Genomic DNA, 27,457 nt, shown 5'->3' on the forward strand with positions numbered 1-27,457 from the left:
CAACATATGCTGCTGAGGGCAAGTCTTAACCAAAAATACATTAGAAGGTTGGCCGGTCCCATATGGCCACCTTCCAACAATGCTAAAACTGTACGGAAACAGAAGGAAAAGTCAATTATGGTGATCAAGATGACCGGGGAGAGGGATGCCACAAGTAAATCCAACGGAAGACACAATGGCACTTTAGTTGAATTATTCTGTTGCTTCAGCACTGTTAATGTGGATTGAAGCTACAGATTACTATCTGACAAATATGTTGATTAATGTTAGCGCAAATTAAATGAACTGATTAATGTTAGCCAGAATGAAATTACACAAAGTTCTTGCCAAGAGTGGACAATATTATAATTAGTCAACAAGAATCCAATAATTGTGACCAACATTTACATTATTAATAGAGGAGCCCAGAAACGCCCAGGCGTCTCTTCCTACAAATTGATTTAAGGCTAAAAGTATTGGAGCTGAGCAGATTGGCTAACCATGGTGTCTACAGGCATCCATAATGTGTTTAAAGATAATGAAATGTTGCAGCAGTGCACTGTATATTACTTTATTGTAAGAGCGCAGAAAAGATAATAGAAGAACTGCTCTGACATTTTCTAACATATTCTTATTATTGTAATCCGTCTGCTGGTAGTCAGAAGGGGATAAAGAGAATAATCCTGTAGGGCTTGGTACCTTCCCTGGTGTAGATCCGATCATCTGTCAGCAGAAGACATGGCTACATTGAGGCACGAGACATAGATTGCCCTAAAAATGCCATGCCTCTGCAGACCGGGAGTTGTGGGAAATGTAAAGATAGCTGTGATTTTTATAAGATTTATAAGATATTTTATAATATCTAGTAGAATTTTTGAAATATGTAAGTGTAAGGATGTGTTCACAAGTTCTGGGTTTGACATGGATTCTAGCGCTGATTCTGGGCAGAAATCTGTGTCAGAACCGATGTCAATCCACATTCAGTGTCTGAATTAGGTTTTTGTAACCCTTGTTCACATTCACTGGGAATATAATCTGTGGTCATGTTGCGAAAACAAGTCAGCGAGGATAAGCATCTTGCTACTTAGCCCCACTGACTACACATCACTGACTACAACGAACTGCAGTAGAAATCCAAGGAAAAATATGCAGAAAGAAGGGACATGTTGCACATTTTACTGCATCTTCATTTCTATGCAGAATTTCTTCTCAGCGTGTGGATGAGATGTGTTAAGATCTCATCAACTTTGCGGCTACTGCAATAGGCTATGGAATTTCTGCCTGCAAATCTAGGTGAAAAGTCTGCAGCATATATGCTACATGTGAACATATCCTAATTCAACAACCTTATCTGTTATTCATAGGCTATTTTTTACCATGTCCATCTGCCAGGCTACTGCCAACAACTTATCACACTGTTTATCATATTAAAGGGGTTGTTTAATACTGATGACCTATCCTTAGGATCGGCCTCCAATATCTGATTGGTGAGGACCTGCTCATCAGCTGTTTGAAGGGCTGCAACGCTCCGGAAAGTGCTGCGGCCTCTTTCTAGGCTGGTGACATCAAGTTCATCGGTCACATGGCCTAGACCAGTGGTCAGCAAACTGCGGCTCTGGAGCCACATGCGGCTCTTTAGCCCCCTGATATTGGCTCTTCCAGGTGCGGGCTCACATGTACAGTGCGATAGCATTTTCGTTGCCCATAGCAAAAATAGGTAGGAGGGTGAAGACCAGGAAGCGGTGAAGGCTCTCTACTCACCGCTTCCTGGTCCTCGGTTGTAGGCTGTGCAGGGCTGCGCACAGTGTGAGGCGCTCTGTGACGTCACGCTGTACACACCAGTTCACAGCACAGCCGACAGCAGGAGGAACACAGAGCGCGGGTGGTGAGGAGCAGCGGCATCCAGGAGCCGGAGAGGTAAGTGCTTTTTTATTTTATGAAACTTGGGGCTGATCTGAGGCAATGGGGTGATGAGAATCATAATGGGGGATATGAGAGGCATCATGGATGATGAGAGGCATCATGGATGATAATGGTGATGATGAGAGGCATCATGTTTGATAATGGGGATGATGAGAAGCATGGGGCTCTTATCTGAGGTCTGATTGAGGGGGTCATTTACTTTGGGGTCTGAGCTGACATCTGATCTCAGGGAGGTCTTATTAACATTGAGGTTCTGATTAGTGGTCTGACCTGAGGTGTAATGAAAAATATTTTTTTCCATATTGTCCTCCTCTAAAACCCAGGTGCATCTTATAGGGTGAAACGTTGTGGAGTGAAAGAAGATGTAGTGTCGAGGATTGAGAAAGGTATGTTCAGATGGTTAGGAACACCCTTATGAAGTAAATAACAATGTACCTTCCTATATAGTTTAAAAAATTTGGCTCGCCCAAAAAAAAAAATCGTTGTTTTGTCGATATTTGGCTCATTTTACTAATAAGTTTGCCCACCACTGGCCTAGACGTAGCTCAGTCCCATTAAAGTGAAGGGGGGGAGCTGCAATACCAAGCACAGCCCCTATTCAATGGATGTTGCTGTTCTTAGCAAGCTCCAAGGAGGCTGGGATGCCGAGTGTTGCCCAAACCGCCTTCCCCCCACCGCCATTCTGATAATGATGACCTGTCCAGAGGATAAGTCATCAATATTAAACACTGGAAAACCCCTTGAATTTTCCAAGTAGACGGCTGTTGATTGCCTGTGTTTTTGTAAGTCTTTCCGAAAAAAAAATAAGGGGGTCATTTGTCAAGCTGATGTAAAGTAGAACTGGCTTAGCTGCCCATAGCAACCAATCAGAGTCCACCTTTTGTTTTGGACAGCTCCTTTGGAAAATTAAATTAGGAATCTAATTGGTTGCTATGGGCAACTAACCCAGTTCTACTTTACACCAGTTTGATAAATGACCCCCTATATCTATACTATCGGCTTCTTGACTCTTGCCAGTCTGAAGCAGATTCCCGTATAAAAGCTCCTCTCCCTTTGCCAAATACACATCCTTTAAATGTAATACCACTGGCGTATGAATAACTTACAATTTAGGCTAGCATCTTGGCTTCCGTTCATGGCAGAGTCATGACAGCTATAAAGGATCTGCTTTCCAACAGATCTCAAACAATCCTGATAGATCCCTTTGGTCTATGATGGGTTGTCATTAAAAATATACTTGAATCTTAAGATTAGAGAAAAAAAGGAGTGTGCCCAGAGCATACGATATCCCATCACCTTTAGTCGTTAATCACCCAATAGTAATAAGAGAAATGATGTACTTTTTGAGGTTTTGGAGAGGTCCTCTTTGCTCCATCAGTATCCATTCCAAGCTGCAGATCATATGCACCAGGTCCAGGAATACAGGCGACAGATTCTTGAAAGCGCTTTTCTTTGTTCTGGATAGTTTGTCCTCCTTTCACCTTTTCCTAAAAAATATTACCCATGGTTGTCGTAGTGTAACGCAGGAATAACAAACCACCACACGCCAGCTGGAACAGCTGCACCGAAGCATCCAAATGAAACCGGATAGTTAATAGCAAGCTGCAACCAAGCTTGTAATTGTTAGAATAAATATGCTTTTCGGTATAATATATTCAGTATAATGCTACAGAGCACTTTTAAAGGACTTGCTAGATGCCTAATTGTCTCATTTGTAAATGTGACGAGGTTGCACAACACTATAAAATGTAAATATTTTTCCTTCTTAAAAAGTGGATGTAATAAAATCACATAATTGGGCTATATATACTAGTGTGGAAATCTGAAATGTTGCATTAGCCAGGAAAATGTGCACATTCCTACCAGCAAATTAGAAAAATCATAAGTTACAATTTTACTCCTGCAATCTAAAAAAATGATGTTTATGCCATCACTGAATTTACCTACAGGATGTAGATGGCTGGCATATTGTGATATAGTGTCACGCACTGGCCTCCCCTAACATCCTGAACCCAAAATCCCAGGTTTCTCATGAATGATGTTACGTCAAGCAAATTTCTAATTGATGGGGTTCAAAGGCCAGGGAACTGAGTCAACTATTCTCAGTCAACTTTGCCCTGCTTCTCCTCCCTTTTGTGACCAGCTTGTAATGAAGCCCACAGCCAACCATCTGCACCTTTACTCCTCAGTAAATCTGTGATAGGGGGCATAGCAACATCACAAAGCTGTGATGGTCCATGATATTGTCAAATATAAGGGGAGAGTGGAGCTGAATCTAAAGCATGGCGTGGACTGTCACAAGGAGATTCAACTGGATTTCCAGTTGTATGTAAATTAAAGGGGTTGTCTAGGATTTTAAGAATGTTGGCATACTCAGGAATAAAATAAAAATGACCACCTGTTAAAGGGAACCTGTCACACTGAAAAATGCTAATTTTATGTATTATTTATTGATATGGCACCAATATAGTCTTCAGACATTATCAACACTTGCTTTCCCAAGGTAAGGAAACCGGAGTACCCAGAGGAAACCCACGCAAACATGTGGAGAACATACAAACTCCATGCATATGTTCTCCATGGTTGGATTTGAACCTAGGACCCCGTCAATCATGGCCGATCTCTTAGTTGGACTCCTAAGCCCTGAATAAGCAGAAACTCTGAATACGTTATGCAGAATCTGTTTTCAAACTACATTGATTTGCTCAGCTTCCCCTGTGTAACATGCAGCCTGAAGATCAGATATACCTTCTAATGTGACAGGTTCATGCCAATAACATAATTCACCAGGACATAGTTTCAGCCATTACAGTAATTTTGTAAAAAAAATGACAATTTGTATAGGAATCAGAATGAAATGAGAAGGGCAGATGGTTTATAAGTGGCTCACGAGCTCTCAGAGGGCTTCATCAGGCAGGAGTCGTGCGACACTGACATGTGCGTTCATTGCCTTCATGGTTTCCATTTATCTATATTCTCATTTAAATAATGTTGAGTGCAATATTCATTTCACCTTTAAATTAAATATTTCATAGTGTCCTGGTCCAGGTGCAGCAGAAACAGTCTGAGGGGAATTAAAAGCAAAATCTCGACTTGCAGTTGATAAAAAGGGAGCATATCCAGCTAAAATAAAAATAAAAAAAACATTTAGAAAGACGATAATAACATATGAGAGGAACATTAAAAATGTCTAATAATATAACAAAATAATCTAATGTGGATTAATTGAGTGCACGTTATTTACTATATAAATGTGATGTATGACTGAGGTCCTGATTGTCATGTGATGTATGACTGAGGTCCTGATTGTCATGTGATGTATGACTGAGGTCCTGATTGTCATGTGATGTATGACTGAGGTCCTGATTGTCATGTGATGTATGACTGAGGTCCTGATTGTCATGTGATGTATGACTGAGGTCCTGATTGTCATGTGATGTATGACTGAGGTCCTGATTGTCATGTGATGTATGACTGAGGTCCTGATTGTCATGTGATGTATGACTAAGGTCCTGATTGTCATGTGATGTATGACTAAGGTCCTGATTGTGCAGCTGAAGCTGGTCTATGCTCACTGTTTCATGACAGAATGTTTTCTATCAATGCTGTCTCCATATCTAGACAGTATTGTGGGTTTAATCTATGGGGCATTTTACATAGTCATATGAAATAAAATGTATGGACAAAAGTTTCGGGACATCTGTTAATCATTGAATTCAGTTGTTTCATTCAGTCCCACTGCCACAGGTGTATAAAATCCAGCCCCTAGCCGTGCAGTCTGCCCATACAAAACATTTTGGAGTGGAGTTCTCAGCAGGGAGGTCCTCAACATCCATACATTTATCACCTATCCTGTTGGTTTAGAGCCATACAGTGATTGTAGTTCAGTAGATGTTGCAGTCATGACATGGACCCAACCCCTACAATGAACATTTCTTATGCTATGACTAACCTGGTTTGTGCATTTTGTCAATAATCGGGTCATAGGATCCTGGACCCACATTTTCTCGAGTGCTGCCCAGAGTGACAACAAGTGACCTAGGGGCACGATCGTACATTTTGCCGTTTAGTTAATAAACACCTATGGGTTAATACGATAAAAGGAGTTAAAATCATATAAATAAGGTACTATGCAATGAAGCTTTCCTAATTCAATTCAGCATTTCACTTCAATAATATCAAGAAAACAATTTTAAAGATTTAGCATATAGGGGGAGATTTATCAAACGGAATGAAAGGTGAAATCTGATTGGTTGTTATGGACAATTAGACCAGTTTTTCTTTACACCAGTTTTGATAAATCTGTCCCATAGTGCCCAAAATAATACTGTATGGACTGGATACCGCAACACAAAGTGTGAGCATGGTCTAAAGCTTTTACTAAATGGTTTTTACCTTTCCAGAGGATGATGTACCCTAAATAGCGTAGTCCACTATAGCACAGGTCTCCCAATGATAAGGTGAATGAAGGAGGGAAGACTAGGGAAAGCTGCAGTGACTTCTTATTTCCAATGTCTCAGCACTATAGCATTGCACCGTGCCCATATAAATCAATGGACAGGACTTGTAATGTATGGATAATATGGGATCCTTAGGGTCTATTTAGACGTCTGCAAGTGTCTTGCGGTCCGCAAATTGTGGATCCGCAAAACACAGATACCGGCTGTGTGCCTTCCACATTTTGCAGACCGCACATGGACGGCCCTATGATAGAAATGCCTATTCTTGTCCGCGATTGCAGGCAAAAATAGGACATGCTATACTCTGGTTTCTCTTTAGAGCGAAGAATAGGACATGCTCTATGCTTTTGGCGGGGCCGCAGAATGGAACTACGCAGGAAGACATTACACGGTGTGCTGTCCGCATATTTTACAGCCCCGTTGAAATGAATGGGTCCGCACCCATCTCGCAAAACAGATGCGGAACAGATGCGGACCCTGAACTCTGGACGTCTGAATGGTTCCTTAGAGGGAAGACATTTCTTTGCAGCAACTCTTCACTTCTGATAGAGGTGATCCCCTCCTATTACTTTCATATCCTGAAATAGCTAACCCTATTAACCCCGTCCTGCACTGCTCCCTAATATTACAGTGTGAGTAACAGGTAAGCTGTGCTATTACAGATGGTATGGGCACGTATATCCCACTGATGAACTGATCGCTGGCTTTAAATTATATTCAATGAATAGGGTTTTTATTGTGCAAAAGTAAAACATAAGAAATATATCAAAATTTGTCATCTCTGTAACTGTAACATGCAGAATAAGGGCGTATTTACACGCACAACCGTGTCCGTTTTGTAGACTGCAAACCGTAGATCTGCAAAACACGGACACTGGCCGTGTGCACCCCGCTTTGTGGTGCAGACCTATTGACTTCAATGGATCCACGATCCGCATGTTGCAGCCAATGATAGGACAAGTCCTATCTTTTCTAGCGTTGCCACACATGCCCGGAAGCACACAGAAGTCAATGGGTTCGCACCACGATGTGGAGTGCACACGGACGGTGTCTGTGTTTTGCAGATCCACGGTTTGCAGCCCACAAAACAGACACAGCCATGTGAATACATCCTTAGGGCTCATGCACACGACCGTTGTTGTTTTGCGGCCTGTTTTTCACGGATCCATTGTTCCATATCTGAGGGTCTTTTTTCTCTGATTTAAGTCCTCTTCCGTTCCGTTATTCCACAAAACATTTCCGTGTGGTTTCCGTATGTGATCCCTTGTTTGCGGATCAGAAATGGAAACAGTAACTTATTAAACACATGAGCAATATGGCTGTCAGGAATATGGATTAATATTTACTGTCAGCCATGTCCTCACCCACCATTTGCTGAAAGATGGTAGAGGAAATCAAGCTCCACAGGGGGGCCCTGCTTCAAAGCCGCAGCCAGATAGCAGAAAACTCCTAGCAGGCCACATTTGGTTACATTTCACACCTCCAGTCAGACAGCACAGATCCTGCAGGAAAAACCCCAGCAGGAGGTATCAGCCCTTGCCAGGATCAATGACACCTCCCAGACCTGTTGGCACCTACATTTCATAAGAAATTATGAATCGCCCGGCCATCGCAGGCGCAAGCCGGATACATATTTGTGTCCCTGTGACCACAATGAACGTGCCCATGGTCTTTGTTTGAGGATGGGATGCCAGGAAAGGGAGATATCCATATCTCCCCACAGAAACCAACTAACGGTACCATGTTTGGACTCTAGTTGTAGCCGGAACCCAGGCAGATCAATTGGGCCCAGAACCAACGACATTCTGGTCTGGGGCAATGAGCCATAAGGGGTTTTCTGGGTCATTTGCTGCCAGCACCAGAGTAGGAGGGGTGGACCCTACCCATAGGCGGGGAGGGTAGCGGCCGGCTACAGGTCATAAGCCCATACAAGCCTGCGGGTGGCGTCTTTCTCTGAAACGGGGTCACATCTTGCAAATGTGTTTGGAGAGACTTGGACACCGCTGATATCACCGCCCCCCCCCCCCCACGTGACTGCAGCTAAGGACTATTCCACCATCCTAGAACTTTCAACTACCCAGTAACTGACTTATTGCTCTGCTTAACCCTGTTGTACCCGTATCTGTAACCTCAGACCACTGTATATATTCTCTGTGTATATAGCGTTATTTCTAGTGAGCCCTTACGGCGATTAAACATATAATTTAATCTTGTGCCATCTTGTATCTCGATCACGAATCCCCTGTTTCGGCCTAGTTATAAGCTACCCCAGGTTGGTTTCTCATCCAATATAATTCTGTTAGCGGACCGAGCTTATATCAAACGAGAGCTGGTGGCAGATACCTAGGCTGAGACAGCGCTGTTTTTACTGCGGCAGTGAAAAGGCTCTCTCAGCTTGTTTCCTCTCTGTGCCCGCGTGGACAAGAGGTGTCTGTGTAACCTGTACCAAGCCGACCTTACCTGCTACTCTGGAGGGCGTAATGTCACGCTTTGGTAACCCGTGACCATACCGCGGCTCGTGAGCTTGACGTAGGTGACGTCAAGCGGGCACGAGGCGTGGTATTCGTCACAGGCTGGGCATAGCATTTCTACAGGCCCACTGACTTGAATGGGGCCTCGGACCTTGATTTGCGGACAATAATAGGACATGAACTACTTTTTTGCAGAACGGAAATACGGAAACGGAATGCACATGGAGTACCTTCCGTTATTTTTATGGAACCCATTGAAGTGAATGGTTCCGCATACAGTCCGCAAAAAAAACTAAACGGAAACAGAAAGAAAATATGTTTGTGTGCATGGGGTTGTCCCATGAAAAATATTCTACAGTTTTTAAAGCAGCACCTAGATCTGAATACTTTTGTAATTGCCGTATTTTTCGCCCCATAAGACGCACTCCCCCCCCCCCCCCCAAAAAAAGTGGGGGGGGGGAATGCCCCTGCGTCTTATGGGGCGAATGCTTCAATTTTACATCGCAGTCTGCGACGCTGCAGCATCGCAGACTGCGATGTATGAGCTGGGAGAGAGGAGGGGCTGGAGTCCGGAACTAGGGGCGGGGCCCGGTGTAGTCACTGTTCTCTTACACCGGGCCCCGCCGCTCACCGCAGTATTTATAAACACGAATCCTTATCCTGTCTTAAGTTTAACTAATGCTGCGCTCTCCCATGTTGCCATGTTCCCCTGTATCCCCACAGCACTTACAAACAAGCTTCCATAGCAGGCAGAGCGGACGGCAGCAGTAACGTCACTCACTGACGTCGAGCACCTGCTTCATTCATAAAGTGGGAGGAGCAGGCGCTCAAAGTCAGTGAGTGACGTTACTGCTGCCGTCCGCTCTGCCTGCTATGGAAGCTTGTTCGTAAGTGCTGTGGGGATACAGGGGAACATGGGACAGCGCAGCGTTAGTTAAACTTAATAACAGGATAAGGAATCATGTTTATAAATACTGCGGTGAGCAGAGGACCGGTGTATTGTTATGAGGGGGATCTGTGGATGACATATAGCAGTGTCATCCACAGATCCCCCCACCCCATAAAAATGCCAGCCACAGATCTCCCACCCCATAGCAGTACCATCCACAGATCCCCATAACAGTGCCATCCACAAATCCCCCATAACAGCGCCATCCATAGATCCCCCATAACAGCGCCATCCACAGATCCCCCATAACAGCGCCATCCACAGATCCCCCATAACAGCGCCATCCACAGATCCCCCATAACAGCGCCATCCACAGATCCCCCATAACAGTGCCATCCACAGGTCCCCCATAATAGTGTCATGCACAGACCACCATTAATTCAAAACCCACCAAAAGCACACCTTTTGGTTAAAAATATTTTTTTTCTTATTTTCCTCCTCAAAAACCTAGGTGCGTCTTATAGGGTGAAAAATATGGTACATGTGGTTAAAAATTATGTATACCCACAGAGTTATTCAATAAAATGTATCTGTATAGCGCCACCTGCTGTTTGTTTTTTTCTTATTTCTTTGACCTGCTCACTGAGATGGCCGCACATGCTCAGGTTCATCCTTCAACTGGCTCCTGAGCTGTGATAGGGAGAGAGCTGCAGCAGAAAGGACACGCCCCCTTAGCTGCAGCAGAGAGGACACACCTCCTGAGTTGTCAGCTTGATATAAATCTAGCAGAGCATTGAATGGGGAGATCTCTGGATCCATGTGGGGTACATGGTTAGAAAGAGATTGTCATGTACTATATGATGTCTGATTTTCATTTTTTACATTAGTCATGGGACAACCCCTTTAAGGTAACATGTGAATTACAAATCCCAAAACGCAACAGTGGACTTTTACCATACTTTTTAGGGCTCATACACAACACTGTATGTATTTTGCAGTCCACAAAACGCGGATCCTCAGAAATACAGATGGTGTCCGTGTGCATTCCGTATTTTGCGGAACGGAACAGCTGTCCCCTAATAGAACAGTCCTATCCTTGTCCGTAATGCAGACAATAATAGGACATGTTCAATTTTTTTTTGCAGAACGGGCATACGGAGTAACCAGTTTTTTTAGTTTTTTTTCTGGTCCGATTAAAATAAATGGTTCCACATACAGTTCGCAAAAAAACGAAACGGGCACAGAAAGAAAATACATTCATGGGCATGAGCCCTTAGCATGTATAAGAAGCTCAGACATCAGTGATTAGGAAGATAATACTGTCCCAGTCACGTGTTTTGTTTCAGGCACGGAATCCGTTTTTTTTAAAAAAAGTTTATCAGTTTGCATGCAGTTTTCTTTTTTTTTTTTTGGGGGGGGTGGACAGATCCAGTTTTACCACTGGAAACAAGACAAGTAAGCGGCTGAATTCTGGACAGGGGTGTGTCAGTGGGAGGACAGCCTGATGGAAAACAGACACTTGTCTATGCAATCAGTTATCCCCCTTGCCACATCCGTTTTTTCAGCTGAATGGTCATCTGCGCTTTCCCATCCAGTTAGAAACCGCACAGGAATGGAAAACAGACAAATCATATGTACTTTTGGGGCACACCAGACACTTAATGCCACACAAAGAGTTAATTTGCACGTTATTTATTAGATGTAATACATATGATGAATTAATATTAATAATTAAAATGCATTAAAATACACAAAAATCTAAAAACTTGAAGATAATTTAAAAAATTAAAACAAATAAAGTCCTTAAATATATCCAGTGATGAATAAATGAAACGTTGTAAATATAGTAGTCTTTTTTGAGAGTTATTATAAACTCGCTATTTGTGACCGGAATCAGTCAGTACGAATCCCTAAGAGGATTAAATCCTTGGATAGTAGTAACGGTACCGCTAACTTTTTTTTCACAAGTTTTTTACTGCCTATTTGCAAAATGGCCCGAATTGGTGTACTCACTATTTCAGTTGGTATCAGGCTTCTTAACCTCACTCGTGGCGTCCCACGTGCAGTGAGGATACTGTAGGCAGAAGTAAATGCGGTTTAACTTGTTGCGGTAAAATGTTAAAGTTGTTTCGGGATCCTCGGTGGTCAGATGTTAGCTGCGCTGTTTTCAAGGTGCGCTGTTTATGAGATGGTCTGGTCACTCTAATCTTCGGTGCAGTGACAGTCCAGATTTGCAGAGTTATACCAGATTACCAATCTCAACAGCAAGTATCCAGCTTTCCTGAGTGTCAGCATAAAAGAACACCGATCCCTTTCTTCAAGCGCTTTTTATCCTCGGGTGCCGTATTTGTTTCTCATGGGATTAGTTTACCATACGCGTTTCAGAGCTTATTCCAGCTCCTTCTTCAGTGGTTGAGTTTCCCATGGGAATGAACTATCTTTATATACCTGAACAGGTGTGGTTTAGAAACAATTAATTACGGCTTGTGTATCGGAAGTGACGTATACTCCTTGTTAACCTTCATAATGACTCAATCTGTTTTTTATTTTTTATTTATGTTAAAAACATTTATTTATTTCGTTAAGAATGAATTAAATATATACCGTTTCATATGTTAACCTTACATAGTGATAAAACTGGAACTTTAGTTACAAATATATTGAGGATATAGATCGTAACTGTGTTTCATTCTATCTCTGAGTGTTGGCTTATTAACTGTTTCAGGGTTATATGTTGGTTGAACACTCAGGGCTAGAAACACATATGTATGATTCTATTGCTTCTCTGCCTCTATTATATAAACGGACGGCAGAGGCTAAGAGTACATACAATAATATGATATACTATTATTATATAGACAGACACTTTTAACTATTTGTACATTATTCCATATTAATCGTGCAAATTTAGAATAATTATAAAAATATATATATAAAATATAAAGATATATATGTATATATATCGGCTATTGCGAACAGTCATATATAAAATTAATCATATAACAATAAGACTATAAAATTTCACCATATAGTGATAGGAAATATGGGCAATAAAATTTCTTCATATAGTAGTGATAATAGAGATGTCTCCATATAGCAATGAAATTCGGAGTGGAGTGACAGGGACTTAGATGGGAATGGGGAGGGGAGACTTCCCACCAGGGGAGAGCCCGGACAACCATAATGGTTCACGAGCTCTTCCCGGTGAGAGGCCTCCCCACACCAAAAATCATAAAAACCCGTAGATTTCTATCTCTGCATTTAAACCAGCCGGTAGTAAGGTATTGAAGTCAAATATATATCTTGACTCGATCCTTGACATTTTCTTAATATGGTTACCACCCCTCCAATCAGTTTCCACTTTTTCAAGGGCGGAAAAAGTCAATCCTTTCGGATTTTGATTATGTGAGACTTTAAAGTGGTTTGACAGAGTATGTTTCTCGTAGCCTTTCTTTATATTGGAAATATGTTCGGCTATTCGGACTTTAAGTTGTCTTTTGGTCCTACCTACATACTGTTTTTTACAGGGACATTGTATAATGTAAGTAACACTATTAGAGTTACATGTGAGGAAGTCTTTAATTGTGTGTTCAAAAGTGTTGGTTGTGGATTTTATTTTAAGGGTTTTTTTCGGAAATGTGGTATGTTTACAGCCCATACACTTGCCGCACCGAAAAAAACCAGTAGTGTTTGTCCATTTTTGTATGGATGTGTCTATTTTATTCTTGTTATTTTTCGGAATGGTGGGTGCTACCATTAACGCTAAATTTGGTGCTTTAGTGAAACAAATTTGTGGAAATGACGGAATCAAATGTCCTATTATTTTGTCTTTGTGTATAAAGTGCCAGTGCTTGTTAATTATGTGTCTCACTTTTTTATAGTGAGTGTTAAAAGGTAAAATGATTCTCATATTATTTTCTTCCTGTTCCTTTTTTGTTTTTGTCTCAAAAAAAGTCTTACGATCCATTTGTCTTACTGTATCTATGGCCGTTTCTAAAATTTCTATCGGGTATTGCTTGTCTAAAAATTGATTTTTCAATGGAATAGCTTCTTTTTCGAAATCTGCTAATTTTGAGCAATTTCTCCTAATCCTTCTAAATTGTCCCGTAGGTATATTTAGGAGCCACTGGGGTAAGTGGCAACTATTGTATAGGATGTAGCTATTTTTGGACGTTGGTTTACGATATGTATTACAGACTAATCTTTTCCCTTCCACTTTAATTTCTAGATCTAAGAACTCAACCATAGTTTGGCTGGTTTTACCCGCAAACCGTAAGTTACAGTCATTTTTATTAATCTCTTCCAGAAACTTGTCTAATGATTCTTGATTTCCTTTCCATATAAATAGGACATCATCGATGTACCTCTTCCATAGCACCAGGTTTGACCCCAGCTTGGGATCAATGGTCTTACTTTCCCAATTAGCCATAAACAAATTGGCATAGCTGGGGGCAAACCTGGTGCCCATTGCAGTACCACAGATCTGTAGATATATATCTGAATTGAACCAAAAATAGTTATGGTCTAAAATATATTGTGTTGCCAATTGTAAATATTGAATTTGTTCTATGGGTAACTGGTTAAATTCCTGTAATTGTTCTCCCATAGCATCTATACCTTGTTTGTGGTTTATTACTGTGTACAAAGATTGTACATCTAATGTCCCTATAGTCCATTCAGGATTGTACTGCAATTTTTCTATCATTTGTATTATGGATGTTGTGTCTTTTATATACGACTTAATTGTTTTAACTGCTGGCTGTAACAGTTTATCTATGTAGTGAGAAAGGTTTGCTGTAAGTGAGCCTATACCGGAAATTATTGGCCGTCCTGGTGGATTGATAGGGTCCTTATGTAATTTCGGAATACAGTAAAAGACTGGCAGTCTACATTGGTTGTTAGTAATGTAATGGAATTCTTGTTGGGATAAGATTCCCAATTTTTGGCCTTCTTCACATAAATTTATCAATTTTTTCTGGAACTCTATGGTGGGATCAGTACGTAAGCGTTTGTACGTAATTGTGTCTGATAGTTGTCTAACACACTCCTGGTTATACTTATCTACATCCCACACTACTATCGCTCCACCTTTATCTGCTGGGCGTATTATTATTTTATGATCTTTTTGCAATTGTTTAATAGCTTGCATTTCTGCTTTTGATAAATTATTGTTTCTATTACTATTTACATTTATTTTTCTAATATCAAATTCCACTGCTTGTCTAAATGCAATCATTTCTTGACTGGAAAAAATTGATAAATTTATGTGAAGAAGGCCAAAAATTGGGAATCTTATCCCAACAAGAATTCCATTACATTACTAACAACCAATGTAGACTGCCAGTCTTTTACTGTATTCCGAAATTACATAAGGACCCTATCAATCCACCAGGACGGCCAATAATTTCCGGTATAGGCTCACTTACAGCAAACCTTTCTCACTACATAGATAAACTGTTACAGCCAGCAGTTAAAACAATTAAGTCGTATATAAAAGACACAACATCCATAATACAAATGATAGAAAAATTGCAGTACAATCCTGAATGGACTATAGGGACATTAGATGTACAATCTTTGTACACAGTAATAAACCACAAACAAGGTATAGATGCTATGGGAGAACAATTACAGGAATTTAACCAGTTACCCATAGAACAAATTCAATATTTACAATTGGCAACACAATATATTTTAGACCATAACTATTTTTGGTTCAATTCAGATATATATCTACAGATCTGTGGTACTGCAATGGGCACCAGGTTTGCCCCCAGCTATGCCAATTTGTTTATGGCTAATTGGGAAAGTAAGACCATTGATCCCAAGCTGGGGTCAAACCTGGTGCTATGGAAGAGGTACATCGATGATGTCCTATTTATATGGAAAGGAAATCAAGAATCATTAGACAAGTTTCTGGAAGAGATTAATAAAAATGACTGTAACTTACGGTTTGCGGGTAAAACCAGCCAAACTATGGTTGAGTTCTTAGATCTAGAAATTAAAGTGGAAGGGAAAAGATTAGTCTGTAATACATATCGTAAACCAACGTCCAAAAATAGCTACATCCTATACAATAGTTGCCACTTACCCCAGTGGCTCCTAAATATACCTACGGGACAATTTAGAAGGATTAGGAGAAATTGCTCAAAATTAGCAGATTTCGAAAAAGAAGCTATTCCATTGAAAAATCAATTTTTAGACAAGCAATACCCGATAGAAATTTTAGAAACGGCCATAGATACAGTAAGACAAATGGATCGTAAGACTTTTTTTGAGACAAAAACAAAAAAGGAACAGGAAGAAAATAATATGAGAATCATTTTACCTTTTAACACTCACTATAAAAAAGTGAGACACATAATTAACAAGCACTGGCACTTTATACACAAAGACAAAATAATAGGACATTTGATTCCGTCATTTCCACAAATTTGTTTCACTAAAGCACCAAATTTAGCGTTAATGGTAGCACCCACCATTCCGAAAAATAACAAGAATAAAATAGACACATCCATACAAAAATGGACAAACACTACTGGTTTTTTTCGGTGCGGCAAGTGTATGGGCTGTAAACATACCACATTTCCGAAAAAAACCCTTAAAATAAAATCCACAACCAACACTTTTGAACACACAATTAAAGACTTCCTCACATGTAACTCTAATAGTGTTACTTACATTATACAATGTCCCTGTAAAAAACAGTATGTAGGTAGGACCAAAAGACAACTTAAAGTCCGAATAGCCGAACATATTTCCAATATAAAGAAAGGCTACGAGAAACATACTCTGTCAAACCACTTTAAAGTCTCACATAATCAAAATCCGAAAGGATTGACTTTTTCCGCCCTTGAAAAAGTGGAAACTGATTGGAGGGGTGGTAACCATATTAAGAAAATGTCAAGGATCGAGTCAAGATATATATTTGACTTCAATACCTTACTACCGGCTGGTTTAAATGCAGAGATAGAAATCTACGGGTTTTTATGATTTTTGGTGTGGGGAGGCCTCTCACCGGGAAGAGCTCGTGAACCATTATGGTTGTCCGGGCTCTCCCCTGGTGGGAAGTCTCCCCTCCCCATTCCCATCTAAGTCCCTGTCACTCCACTCCGAATTTCATTGCTATATGGAGACATCTCTATTATCACTACTATATGAAGAAATTTTATTGCCCATATTTCCTATCACTATATGGTGAAATTTTATAGTCTTATTGTTATATGATTAATTTTATATATGACTGTTCGCAATAGCCGATATATATACATATATATCTTTATATTTTATATATATATTTTTATAATTATTCTAAATTTGCACGATTAATATGGAATAATGTACAAATAGTTAAAAGTGTCTGTCTATATAATAATAGTATATCATATTATTGTATGTACTCTTAGCCTCTGCCGTCCGTTTATATAATAGAGGCAGAGAAGCAATAGAATCATACATATGTGTTTCTAGCCCTGAGTGTTCAACCAACATATAACCCTGAAACAGTTAATAAGCCAACACTCAGAGATAGAATGAAACACAGTTACGATCTATATCCTCAATATATTTGTAACTAAAGTTCCAGTTTTATCACTATGTAAGGTTAACATATGAAACGGTATATATTTAATTCATTCTTAACGAAATAAATAAATGTTTTTAACATAAATAAAAAATAAAAAACAGATTGAGTCATTATGAAGGTTAACAAGGAGTATACGTCACTTCCGATACACAAGCCGTAATTAATTGTTTCTAAACCACACCTGTTCAGGTATATAAAGATAGTTCATTCCCATGGGAAACTCAACCACTGAAGAAGGAGCTGGAATAAGCTCTGAAACGCGTATGGTAAACTAATCCCATGAGAAACAAATACGGCACCCGAGGATAAAAAGCGCTTGAAGAAAGGGATCGGTGTTCTTTTATGCTGACACTCAGGAAAGCTGGATACTTGCTGTTGAGATTGGTAATCTGGTATAACTCTGCAAATCTGGACTGTCACTGCACCGAAGATTAGAGTGACCAGACCATCTCATAAACAGCGCACCTTGAAAACAGCGCAGCTAACATCTGACCACCGAGGATCCCGAAACAACTTTAACATTTTACCGCAACAAGTTAAACCGCATTTACTTCTGCCTACAGTATCCTCACTGCACGTGGGACGCCACGAGTGAGGTTAAGAAGCCTGATACCAACTGAAATAGTGAGTACACCAATTCGGGCCATTTTGCAAATAGGCAGTAAAAAACTTGTGAAAAAAAGTTAGCGGTACCGTTACTACTATCCAAGGATTTAATCCTCTTAGGGATTCGTACTGACTGATTCCGGTCACAAATAGCGAGTTTATAATAACTCTCAAAAAAGACTACTATATTTACAACGTTTCATTTATTCATCACTGGATATATTTAAGGACTTTATTTGTTTTAATTTTTTAAATTATCTTCAAGTTTTTAGATTTTTGTGTATTTTAATGCATTTTAATTATTAATATTAATTCATCATATGTATTACATCTAATAAATAACGTGCAAATTAACTCTTTGTGTGGCATTAAGTGTCTGGTGTGCCCTACTTGTTACCTGCTTTTTTTAATTACTTAGAGGATTGGGTGAATCCTCCTGCAGGTGCACCCATACCATTCTGGAGCAGCGGGTGAGCCCTCTCTAAGATTTCAAATTTTAACCATATGTACTTTTGGCTTCCATTTTCTCTGTGTATCAGTTAAATTGATCCTTTTTTTTGTTGTAAAAACAGATCAGTTTAAGGGCTCATGCCCAGGAACACAAGGGCTCCGTGCGGATGCTGACCCATTGACTTGAATGGTTCCGCAATCCGCCAGATAGGACCAAAGACTGGTAATGTCCTATCTTTTGCGGAGTGGAGGAACGGATCAGAAGCCCGCGGAAGGACCACAAAGCACTTCCATGGGCTTTTCTGTCTGTGCCTCCGCACCGCAAAAGACGTGTCCTATCTTTTGTCATATTTTGTGGATCGCGGACTCATTCAATGGGTCTGCATCCGCACCAGGAGTGCACATGGCCAACGCCTGTGCATTGCGGACTGCCATTTGCGGTCCGCAGCCTGGGCACAGATACTTTATGTTTATGGGCATGAGCCCTAACGGAAAGTAAAAAATGTGACACGAAAGAGGCAACTTTTTTCATGATGCATATTTTTCTGCCAATAAATTGTGTCTTTCTTTCCAGAGTATATTATTGGCATTACTGATAATGTAACATGTGCTAAATCTATTATGCAGCCTATGCCCCTGGATACAAAATGGCACTGTAAAATGTGCAGACAAAAAGTGCAAAAAACCTCATGATCGATATGATCTATGCATTTTGGTGGTAGTTCTCCCCCAGATCAGTGACGTCACAGATCACAATGCCCATGCTGCAGATACGTCCCATGGAAAGTTTCGGAAAGTAATGAAAGCCACGAGCCCCATATCCCGCAGCGGTACATACGGTCCGCACACGGATCTCAGCACCTAGCAGATCGGGTATTATACGTACTGTGACACAGAACCGGCTCCCGCACAGCGCCCGCCTCACACCGTGTCTCCCGCAGAGCTGGACGCGTTGCTATGGCGACCAGCACAACCCGGCAGAGCGCAGTGACAGGACGCCACCTGTAGCTGGAGCAGCAGGGGTCCACATCCAGCGCCCCCTGTAATCCACATCACACACCCATACCAGAAGCCGCCATTATTCACACTTTACCTGCCATGTCAATGTATCTGCACTGTATTGGAAAAAGTAACACAGTATATATTTATTAACCCCTTCTCATCATAGCCATTTTTATTATCCCCCCCCCCAAAAGAGCCATAACTTTTCTATTTTTCCATCAACATAGCAGTACATAATCCATGTAATGTATTGAGAAACTGTAATAAATATTTATGGACTGGGCCATATTTGCCAGCCACTAGGTACCCACCTAGGGTGGTTGTGTTTAGGAGGCAGCGGGGTTTCCCATGAAAAGTAATACTATGCGATGAACAGAGCATTTCAAATAGAGTAGCATGGCAATATACATGCAATAAAAATATTGTTGCGATTTTTGGGACTTTACTTTTTCCTCTGTGGTAGCGCCCCCTGCTGTTTATCCTTCTGGTCCACCTTCGCCTGCAGTCAGAGGTGGACTAACATGCTCAGTAGCTTCCCTGCTCCCCTCCCCTCAGTCCTGGTGTAGTGATCTCATAGAGAAGCGCATGGCGTGGTCCAGACACCTTCATTCATCCCTACTTCTGAACTCATAAGGGACATTTAACCCCTTAGTGACCACTAACCCCTTAGTGCTTTTTTATGGTGGCCCAGTCTAAGCGCTGCACGGGTCCACCAACGGTCACATGAGAGCCGCGGCGCTGCTGTAACAGCCCGGACCGGCAGGAGTGCCGATCTGGTCTGTTTAACACTTTACATGCCGCAGGCACGCCCGCTGCATGTAAAGTGCTGACAGAGGGAGCGGACTCCCTCTGTCTCCCATCGGCACCCAGCAAATGCGATCGTGGGGTGCCGATGTGTATGAAGGCTGCCTGGGGTCTAAGGTAGGACCCAGACCATGCTTGAGTAATTTCCAGCAGGCTGCGGGATAGTGCATTGCATTTTAACCTCTTTAGGACACAGGGCGTACAGGTACGCCCTGATGTCCTGGTACTTAAGGACACAGAGCGTACCTCTGTGTATCATTGAGCAGGCACCTTGGCTAAATGCGCTGAGGGGGTCTCAATTCAGACCTGCGGTTTGCGGCTTTTCATGTTGCGGGCGGTGGCGGCTGCGATGCCATCGGGTCCCTATGTGGCTGTAGGGGGGACCCGATGGCATGGAAGGCAGGCCTTGCTGAGGCATCTGCTCTGCCTTCCGGTGAAGCGCCTGTGAGATCCACCCCCCTGGATCTCACAGGCCGGAAGCTGTATGAGTAATACACACAGTATTACTCATACAGCCAATACATTCCAATACAGAAGTACTGGAATGCATTGTAAAGGATTAGACCCACAAAGTAGGACAAAAAAGAAAGTGACAAAAAAGTTGGGAAAATAAAGTTTCCCCCCCAAAAATTAAAAGTTTCAAGTAAAAATAAACAAAAACGTCATTTTCCCCAAATAAAGTTAAAAAAAATTGGTAAAAAATAGGGGGGGAAGACATATTAGGTATCGCCGCATCCGAATCGACTGGATCTTTAAACATAGCACATGACCTAACCCCTCAGATGAACACCGTAAAAAATAAAAACTGTGCTAAATAAACCATTTTTTTGTCACCTTACATCACAAAAAGTACAACAGCAAGCGATCAAAAAGGTGTACGCCCACCAAAATAATACCAATCTAACCGTCACCTCATCCCGCAAAAAATGAGCCCCTACCTGAGACAATCGCCCAAAAAATAAAAAAAACTATGGCTCTCAGAATATGGAGACACTAAAACATGATTTTTTTTTTGTTTCAAAAATGATATTATTGTGTAAAACTTACATTAAAAAAAAAAGTATACATATTAGGTATCGCCACATTCGTATCGACCGGCTCTATAAAAATATCACATGACCTAACCCCTCAGATGAACACCGTAAAAACGAAAAAATAAAAACTGCGCTAAATAAACCATTTTTTGTCACCTTACATCACAAAAAGTGTAAAAGCAAGCGATCAAATAGTCATATGCACCCCAAAATAGCGCCAATCAAACCGTCATCTCATCCCGCAAAAAATGATACCCGATCTAAGATAATTGCCCAAAAACTAAAAAAAACTATGTCTCTCAGAATATGGAGACGCTAAAACATGATTTTTTTTTGTTTCAAAAATGATATTATTGTGTAAGACTTACATAAATAAAAAAAGTATACATATTAGGTATTGCCGCGTCCGTGACAACCTTCTCTATAAAAATACCACATGATCTAACCTGTCAGATGAATGTTGTAAATAGCAAAAACAGCAAAAAGTATAATATTGAGCAACCAAAAATCATATGTACCCTAAACTAGTACCAACAATACTGCTACCCTATTCCGTACTTTCTAAAATGGGGTCACTTTTTTGGAGTTTCTACTCTAGGGGTGCATCAGGGGGGCTTCAAATGGGACATGGCATCAAAAACCAGTCCAGCAAAATCTGCCTTCCAAAAACCGTATGGCATTCTGCGCCCTGCCGTGTGCCCGTACAGCAGTTTACGACCACATATGGGGTGTTTCTGTAAACTACAGAATCAGGGCCATAAATATTGAGTTTTGTTTGGCTGTTAACCCTTGCTTTGTAACTGGAAAAAAAATATTAAAATGGGAAATCTGCCAAAAAAGTGAAATTTTGAAATTGTATTTCCATTTTCCATTAATTCTTGTGAAACACCTAAAGGGTTAACAACGTTTGTAAAATCAGTTTTGAATACCTTGAGGGGTGTAGTTTCTAGAATGGGGTCATTTTTGGGTGGTTTCTATTATGTAAGCCTCACAAAGTGACTTCAGACCTGAACTGGTCCTTAAAAAGTTGTTTTTTGAAAATTTCTAAGCCTTGTAACTTCTAAGCCTTGTAACGTCCCCCAAAAATAAAATGTCATTCCCAAAATGATCCTAACATGAAGTAGACATATGGGAGATGTAAAGTAATAACTATTTTTGTAGGTATTACTATGTATTATAGAAGTAGAGAAATTGAAACTTGGAAATTTGCTAATTTTTTAAAAAAAATTGGCAATTTTTTGTTTTTTTTATAAATAATTTTATTTATTTTTTTACTCCATTATACCAGTGTCATGAAGTACAATATGTGACGAAAAAACAATCTCAGAATGGCCTGGATAAGTCAAAGCGTTTTTAAAGTTATCACCACATAAAGTGACACTGGTCAGATTTGCAAAAAACATGGCCTGGTCCTGAAGGTGAAAATGAGCCCGGTCCTTAAGGAGTTAAAAGCAATCAAAAAGCTGTCTGTTATAGTCCACTTGTGGGACTATTAAGTGGTAAAAAAACTCATTTATTCAATAAAAATAAAATAAAAAATCCCATTTAAAAAATTACGCTTTTTTTTCCATTAAAAATACACTTTTCAATTAAATATATTGCAAAACAAAAATCCGGACTACATAAATATCACATAAATTATCCCCTACAGTGAAAGCAGTAAATAAAAAAAATAAAAAAAATAGACAGAATTGCTCATTAATTCTTAGTTGCCACCGAAAAAACTTTATAACAAGCGATCAAAAAGCACCATTTACTCCAAAATGATACCAATGAAAAATAGAAGTCGTCCACCAAAAATCAAGTCCTCACACAACTCTATATAAAGAAAAAGAAAAAAGTTATGGGTGTTGGGAAGTGGCAATGTAAAAACATTTTTTTCTTCAAAAAAAGGGGTTTTATTGCAAAGAAAAGTAGTAAAACAAAAAAAAATATATGTATTTGGTATCACTGTAATTGTACTGACCCAGAAAATAAAGATATTATATTATTTATACAGTAAAATGAACTAGTAAAATTTAAAATGTAAAACGCTGTGGCAGTATTGCTGGTTTTCTCATCTCCCTCCCAGAAAGAGTTAATAAAAGTTATCAGAAAGTAGTGTGTACCCCAAAATAGCGCCATTAAAAACTACAACTTGTCCTGCAAAAAACAAGCCCTCATGAAGCTAATAAAAAAGTTATAGCTCTTGGAAGGCGACGATGATAAAAGGAAGAAAAACCCTTGGTCAGTAAGGCCCAAAACAGGCTGGTCACTAAGGGGTTAATAAAGCTTTTAAGCCACTATTGTGACCTAAAAAAAAGTCGCTAATTATGGTGCATTCCAAATCTGCACCATAATTTGCGACTTTATAAGCTTCTCGATGCTTTTCTAAATGGGCACAACTTAGCAGCAGGTACGTGGCTCCTGCGGCCTGCCAATTTGAAGGGGTTTTCTGGGATTTTTGAACTGAGATGACCTATCCTCAAATAGGTTATCAGTATCTGATCGTGGGGTCCATCACCCAGCTGTTTCAGAAGGCACCAGTGCTCGCAGTAGCGCCGCAGCCTTCTTCCTGCTTACCAAGCACAGTGCCGTACATTGTATAGGATCTGTGCTTGGTGTCGCAGCTCAGACGCATTCACTTCTATGGGGTTGAGATGCTCCTAGGCCACGTGACCGATGAACGTGAAGTCACATGGCCTAGGCAAAGCTGCAAGAAGGACATACTGCTACTGTAAGGGTCCATTCACACGTCAAATTGCGGATCCCCAATACACCTGGCCAGCACCCCCCATAGAACTGCCTATTCTTGTCCGCAATTGCGGACAAGAATATGACATGTTCTATTTTTTGGCGGAGCCGTGGCCCGGAAGTTCAGGGCCAAAGCCAAGAAGTTCGGGGCCGCGCTCCGGAAATGCGGATGCAGAGAGCACTTAGTTTGCTCTCCGCATCTCTTCCAGGCCCATAGAGAATGAATGGGTCTGCACCCATTCCCGATATTGCGGAACGGATGCGGACCCATTTGCGGACGTGTGAATGGACCCTAAGAGCGGATGCCCTCTCAAACAGCTGATCGTCGGGGGTTCCAATTGTCAGACCCCCACCAGAGACTGGCATAAGTTATAGTTCAAGTCTACACCAGACTCTTCTTAATTTATTAAGAAGCATTTGGCTTTTATTAAATTAGTCGCATCTTACACCAACGCACAGGACAAGACTGGAGTATGGGAACGCTCGTCTTGATAAATGTCCTCCACAGAACTATAGAGCTATATCTCTCTCCAAATGGTTAAGGTTGAACCGGCACTCAGGACACTTCGAGAGTGTGTGGAAACGTATAAATTTATTATGTTATAAAAACGTCATAGACCTAGATAGAATACATCTAAATAAAAAAAAAATAGTAAATAAACATAAAAGTAATAAAATATAAAGGATGTTAGAAATGACAAATTCATTGATTAATCTCACTGTATGAGTAAAATTCTACTTGTATATTTCGCGGTTGATGGACGCACAGGTATTCAGCCCAGACGCGTTTCGAGATAACTTATCTCTTCCCCACATAAGGGTGAATTTAACTGACTTTGAAAGTTGGAACTACGTAGAAACTGTGTCCTCTACACACAAGACCACAAGTCCTATATATATGGACTGACTACACGGTACCTGCCATCGGGACTTCTGCTTATGCATGCATGCCTCTATTCACATAGAGAGTTAAAAATCGCAAACCAAAGTAGAATTTTACTCATACAGTGAGATTAATCGATGAATTTGTCATTTCTAACATCCTTTATATTTTTGATTACTTTTACGTTTATTTACTATTTTTTATTTATTTAGATGTATTGTGTCTAGGTATATGACGTTTTTATAACATAATAAATGTATACGTTTCCACACACTCTAGAAGTGTCCTGAGTGCCGGTTCAACCTTTTAACCATTTATAGACTCAAGAACCAGGGGTGTTTCCTTGAACCTGAGCACCAGTTGTGGTTATCCATAGTGAGCCATCTGTCTATTATATATAGTGCACACTATATCTCTCTCTAGACGGTGGAGAAGGAAATTGTGGGGGCTTTACATACCATAAGTATTTCTGGGGCTATATGTGAGGGACTGTTTTCTATGAAGGGGAGGAAGGGGTTAACAAGAGTTAGACGCAATCCATCCTGGGAGATGGAGATGCAGATGCTTGATGCGCTGCTGCCCATTCACAAGAATGGAAGAAAGTCCTCTAAATATTTGAATAAAATTCATTGGATTACCCCTTTAGGCTCCTTTCACACTAGCGTTCGCTGGTCCGCTCGTGAGCTCCGTTTGAAGGAGCTCACGAGCGGACCCGAACGCAGCCGTCCAGCCCTGATGCAGTCTGAATGGAGCGGATCCGCTCAGACTGCATCAGTCTGGCGGCGTTCAGCCTCCGCTCCGCTCGCCTCCGCACGGACAGGCGGACGCTTGCAGCGTTCGGGTGTCCGCCTGGCCGTGCGGAGGCGTGCGGATCCGTGCGGATCCGTCCAGACTTACAATGTAAGTCAATGGGGACGGATCCGTTTGAAGATGCCACAATATGGCTCAATCTTCAGGCGGATCCGTCCCCCATTGACTTTACATTGAAAGTCTGGACGGATCCGTCCCAGGCTATTTTCACACTTAGCTTTTTTTTTTGCTAATATAATGCAGACGGATCCGTTCTGAACGGAGCCTCCGTCTGCATTATTACGATCGGATCCGTTCAGAACGGATCCGATCGAACGCTAGTGTGAAAGTAGCCTAAAATGATTAAAATGTGTAGCTCTATAATTTACCATAAGTGCTTTATCAAAACATCTGATGTCATAGTGTAACGCCCCGAGTGGCATTACCACACTTACACCCTGCTTCTATCTGGGTATGCAATCTCAATGTCATTTTATACATTTATTCAAGGTCCCATATATTGGGCATTTCCTGTTATGCATCTGTTTATGTTCAAATGTAATGTGCCTGGTTCACCAGCAGGTGGCAGCAAATATGGCAGAGCAGTATGTAGACTAGATGGGAACCTTTGAAGGGAACCTGTTACCGGGATTTTGGGTATAAAGCTGAGGACATGGGTTGCTAGATCGCCGCTAGCACATCCGCAATACCCAGTCCCCATAGCTCTGTGTGCTGTTATTGTGTAAAAAAAACTATTTGATACATGTGCAAATTAACATAAAATAGTCATATCTTACTGTGTGACCAGAGAAGAGTCATATTTTCAAGCTCTGACCCATCTCAGGTTAATTTGCATATGTATCAAATCGGTTTTTATACACAATAAAAGCACACAGAGCTATGGGGACTGGGTATTGCGGATGTGCTAGCAGCGATCTAGCAACCCATGTCCTCAGCTCTATACACAAAATCCCGGTGACAGGTTCCTTTTAAGTCACATGTCCTGCGGGAAGGGTGGAGACCAGTTAGTTCCAGTTAGTTCTAGCTCACCCCCTGCTAAGGCAGCAGGTGTGCAGTGCTGCCTCCCTCCTGGACATGTGTTGCCTACGCCAGCCAGAACATTTTCAGTTCTGCTGGAACAGAGAGACCACATCTAGAAGTCTCATTAGCCAGAAAGAAGTTGCCCTGTGCCTTGCCACAGAGTCAGACAAAGAGAGAAGTTGCAGCAGAAAGCCAAAGGAAAAGTTCCTTTTTAAACCTATCAGCATAGCATAGCCGAGAGAGTTTGCCTGCCATTTTCATGCTAAAGCTTGCTGGAAACCAAGACCAAGTCTGTAAACCATTTTAAGAAACATCTGTAAAGAATAAATCAAGGTAACTGGACTTACTGTAGATTTCTTGAAAACGTTTCACTCGTTCTTCCAACGAGCTTTCTCAATTCTGAGTGACTGTACAAAAATTCTGGTAATAAATATGTAACTGAATCAACATCTGGTAATTATACTCAGCATGGGGTCAGAGGTCATTATACCCAGCATGGGGTCTACAAATATCACTGAATAATATCACCATGCCGATACAGTGACCGTTATTGCCCCCATACAGAGACCATGAAATGCACAGGTGGTTATAGTCCAGTAAAACCCATTGGCTTACAGCTGACACATGTGTTTTCTTTCTCAGGCAGCTATATAATAATTACAGGTTTTCTGATTAGACATTGGGTCTTGCCAAAAAAGGATATAAAAATACTTCCCGCAATTCAAGATTCTACACAGGGCAATTTATGGATTTACTTTTCCGCCCTCTCAAGCTAGGCCGGATAGAATAACGGCATGTCCAAAATGTA

The 27,457-nt window shown here is 40.9% G+C and overlaps 1 protein-coding gene across 2 annotated transcripts in view; it reads right to left on the reverse strand.

Moving 5' to 3' along the window:
• STPG2 (sperm tail PG-rich repeat containing 2) overlaps positions 1-27,457 on the reverse strand; it is a 993,492-nt gene that overhangs the window by 927,171 nt on the left and 38,864 nt on the right. The window contains exons 1-4 of one of the 2 annotated variants that reach the window (XM_044275686.1): positions 19,250-19,290; positions 5,855-5,983; positions 4,916-5,025; positions 3,243-3,389 (exon numbers count right to left, since the gene is read on the reverse strand). In XM_044275686.1, coding sequence (XP_044131621.1) covers positions 3,243-3,389; positions 4,916-5,025; positions 5,855-5,960 — 363 coding nt within the window. In that variant the 5' untranslated portion in view covers positions 5,961-5,983; positions 19,250-19,290. Of the gene's footprint in view, positions 1-3,242; positions 3,390-4,915; positions 5,026-5,854; positions 5,984-19,249; positions 19,291-27,457 lie in introns of those variants that run through there. The other variant, XM_044275675.1, reaches the window with a different exon arrangement.

This window comes from Bufo gargarizans, chromosome 1 (assembly GCF_014858855.1).
Source record: "Bufo gargarizans isolate SCDJY-AF-19 chromosome 1, ASM1485885v1, whole genome shotgun sequence".
In the NCBI taxonomy this organism is placed as follows: Eukaryota; Metazoa; Chordata; class Amphibia; order Anura; family Bufonidae; genus Bufo; species Bufo gargarizans.